Source organism: Mustela nigripes, unplaced genomic scaffold (genome assembly GCF_022355385.1).
Source record: "Mustela nigripes isolate SB6536 unplaced genomic scaffold, MUSNIG.SB6536 HiC_scaffold_2310, whole genome shotgun sequence".
Lineage (NCBI taxonomy): Eukaryota > Metazoa > Chordata > Mammalia > Carnivora > Mustelidae > Mustela > Mustela nigripes.
In genome coordinates this window covers 862-4,842 of record NW_026741716.1, presented here as the reverse complement: position 1 = coordinate 4,842, position 3,981 = coordinate 862, and the positions used below count along the sequence as shown (strand labels likewise).

Genomic DNA, 3,981 nt, shown 5'->3' with positions numbered 1-3,981 from the left:
TGGCAAACTTAGTGAATCAGAAGAGAACCATCTCCTTTGTTCCATGCATAATGCAGACGTTTCTCTATTTGGGTTTTGCTGCGACAGAGTGCCTGATTTTGGTGGCGATGTCTTATGATAGGTTTGTGGCCATCTGCCACCCCCTCCAGTACTCTGTCATCATGAGCTGGAGAGTGTGCTTTGTTCTGGCTGGCACTTCCTGGGTGTTTAGCTTCCTCTTGGCCCTGGTCCATTTAATTCTCATCCTGAGGCTGCCCTTCTGTGGGCCTCATGAAATCAACCACTTCTTCTGTGAAATTCTGTCTGTCCTCAAGCTGGCCTGTGCTGACACGAGGCTCAACCAAATGGTCATCTTTGGGACCTGTGTGTTTATTTTACTGGGGCCCCTCTGCTTGGTGCTGGTGTCCTATTCATGCATCCTGTTTGCCATCCTGAGGATCCAGTCCAGGGAGGGCCGCAGGAAGGCCTTCTCCACCTGCTCCTCCCACCTCTGTGTGGTGGGGCTCTACTTTGGCAGCGCCATTGTCATGTACATGACTCCCAATTCCAGCCACCCTGAGGAACAACAGAAGATCCTTTCCCTGTTTTATAGCCTTTTCAACCCTATGCTGAACCCATTGATCTACAGCCTGAGGAATGCAGAGGTCAAGGGCGCCCTGAGGAGAGTGCTGTACAAGCAGAGGCACATGTGAGGGACAGTGAAAATCAACATGGTAGGTGGCATTTTTTCACCTTATGCTATAATAAGTACCATGTTAAAATAGAATATTTTATACCTAAATATACAACCTGAAGCCATATAGAATTTAGAAAATAAAATAGATTAATAGCTTCATGACCATAGGTATGCAAAGATTCTTAGAGATGATCTAAGAAGCAAAGACAGAAAATTTGAAGTATTAGTAAATATTAGACCTTTTCAAAATTAATCCTTGTGATCATCATTGTCACTATGAAGAAACAAGAAATGCAAATCACAGACAAAGTGTTCTGTATTTTTTTAAATGTTATGGTGATTTGGGTATGCCACATAAGGAGACACAGGGAAGTGTCAGAGAAACACAAAGTTTGTTGTCCTCACAGGTCCTGGTGTAGGAGGTCCTCACAAGTCCTAGAGAAGGACCTCGTAAGTCCTAAATGCACTCCTCACAGGACAATGTAGGAAAGACACCAGGATGGTCAGGAGACAGAAGACAGGAACAAGGGAAGGTTTATATCATTGCCTTCATGGGCTATTTCACAGAAAGCACCCAATAAAGGGTTATATAAGGATAAGCTAGAGTTCCTATAATGGGTAAATCTTTCCTATATACAGACAGGGCATCATGGAGAATGATGGTCCAGGAGAATTCTAGGGCTGAAAATTCCTGTGATCTTCAGAGCTCAAGTTACCTTACTTCCACAATAATCTCCTTTAAATCTGTCTGGTTCCTCCTCTGCCTTAAGCTATTGAATGCTGTGTAATAGTATGTCCTTCTTTTGCACTTTCTTTTGCAAAATTCAACATACCCAATTCTTACCTTCATGCAGCTGGGATGAATTTCCTCTCAGGTCTCCCAATCCTCTGGTATTAAAAAAGAATTATAATAAACTATTTATAAATGAACAGTTTATAATTGTAAACTTCAAAGTCATGAAATATTGAATCTCTGATCTCTAAAAGCAAAACAAAATGGAAATAAATAAATACCATTTTTTTTGGAAATGGGATTTTTAAAAAATTATTTTTATTAACATATAATGTATTATTTGCCCAGGGGTACAAGTTTGTGATTTGTCAGGCTTACACACTTCACAGCACTCACCATATCACACACCCTCCCCAATGTCCATAACCCAACCACCCTCTCCACACCCTCGGAAATGGGATTTTTAAACCCTGACTGATACAGTAGATAAACTCTTCAGATTTCAAAGCCAATTTCTAAAATACACTGCCTCCAACTATGAGAATAAAGTAAAACAAACAAAACCCAATCCTTTTGTCACCAAATTAGAATACCAAAGATGAAACAATAATGGAGCTTTTCAATACAACTGCTGAGAAGGGAAGTTTTATGAGGCACTCACAGTCATATAGGCAGGATGGTGATGGAGATTCCAGGCCCTACTGAGAGCCCCTTCCAAGAGCATCAAAGCCCAGGAATTTTTAAGATGTATGAAGCTGATCAGCTGGGAGGAAAAGGAACTGCTCTGTATAACACCATGTCCTCAGTGGTATGTAATGATACACAATAAAAACTAGTTTCAGTACAAGCCTTTAAACTGAGATAGGGTAACTGGTTTTGTCTTTGATTGATTGAAACTCAAAAATCAGTAAACCATGGCTCATTGTAATGACATCTGTCATCATAATAATCTGGGGTATGGACAAGGGCCAAATCTGTTGGGATGTCACAACAAATACCTCTGTAATTCTTACTGATTTCTTCTGTAATGAAACTGATTGGTACCATGACCATACTCTGCTGTGGGATGCCATTGGCATGATTGATAAAATTCAACTACCTTACATAAATAAATGGTATGTCCACGCTGACACTGATGAGCAAACATACTGAGATCAAGGTAAAGCCTCCTCAAGGTGTAATACCAAAGGAAAATGGCTGGTCTGGGGAAGTACTTGAGTCGGCTGATATTCAGCTCATTTCTATGCTAAATAGCTCTGTTCAAGGTTATTACAAGGTACAAACAACATAGCTCCAAGGGGAACAAGTAATCAAATAAGTACAGAATGTAAAAATGTATGCCATGGCTTTCGAAGACATTGCTGTTTCTTTGAATCTATCCCTAGTCTCCACTGGCTCCTCCAGACATGGGGCACATTCATGTTCTTGCTTTATTATCCTATTCAGTAAAACGTTGCTGTCCCTGCTACATAAGTGCTCTTAAAATGTAGATGCTCAGAAAAATATAGTCCTTTTGCTGTAAGAGCACCTAGGCTGAGAACCAGGTGTGTGGAGTGTGCCATAAAAAAGGGTTAACTCAGTTAAATTTGTATAAGTTAAGAATTAAAAGGAACTTTAAAATATTCTAATCCTAACAGAATGAGGCACAGAAATGGAAACCGTGTCCCTCTGAGCTGGGATTCAGAATTACTTTGATAATTCGGGTTAGGAGTCCTCGAGACACATGTGGCTGATGATGAAGAGCAGAGACAGGATAGCCTGTGTCTGAGGAAACACATGGGATCCAAGTGCTGCTCCTTGGTTATGAGAAAAGAGAAAAAGAAAAAAAAAAGAGAAAAAGAAAAAGACTATAGGTGCCCTCCTCTCTTTTAGTAGAGTGCTAATCTGGGCTCCACTGTGGAGACATTTTATAAATCAATTGATATTAAATATGGAGCTATGTTAGTGGGCCAGCCCCAGTCAGTTGAGGTTCCTGAAAGCAGGAAGTTTTCTCATGTAGCAGCAGAGAAGGTCAGGAGATCTGATGTGTGAGGATGGAGAGTGCTGTGTTCAAGGACTGGAGGTAAGGACTGCAGAACCATCCATGTCCTTGGTGTCAGCCTGTGAGATAGGTGCAGAGACCCCAGGTGCCCGATCCTAGAACTCTGACCCATGGCAGCTGGGACAAAATGCATACGGGCTTGTTTGTTTGTTTTTTTAAACGTGTCTGGTATTTTTTTTTTTACATTGTGTATGTATATATATATATATTTTTTTAATTTGTTAAAAATTCCATGCTAGAGTCAGGTATACAATATAGTGATTGAGTAATTCTGTACATTATTCAGTGCTCATCAGAAGTCTACCCTTAATCCCCTTCACATGCTTCTTACCTCCTTCCACTCACATTCCCCTGGTAACCACCAGTTTGTTCTCTGTAGTTAAGAGGCTATTTTTGTTTGTTTGTTTGTCTCTTTTTTCCTTTGTTCATTTATTTGTTTTCTTACTTCAATTCCACATACGAGTGAAACCATATTGTGGTATTTGTTTCTCTGACTTATAGCACTTAGCGTGATACCCTCTAGGTCTATCC

At 40.4% G+C, this 3,981-nt stretch overlaps 1 protein-coding gene across 1 annotated transcript; it reads left to right on the top strand.

The window, feature by feature from the left end:
• Positions 1-8: 8 nt before the first annotated feature.
• LOC132008945 (olfactory receptor 2A5-like) lies at positions 9-692 on the top strand (the record flags this gene model as incomplete). Its single annotated transcript, XM_059387412.1, has 1 exon — positions 9-692. A coding segment is annotated over one exon (684 nt), but the record flags the coding sequence as incomplete, so codon positions are not given.
• Positions 693-3,981: the final 3,289 nt, after the last annotated feature.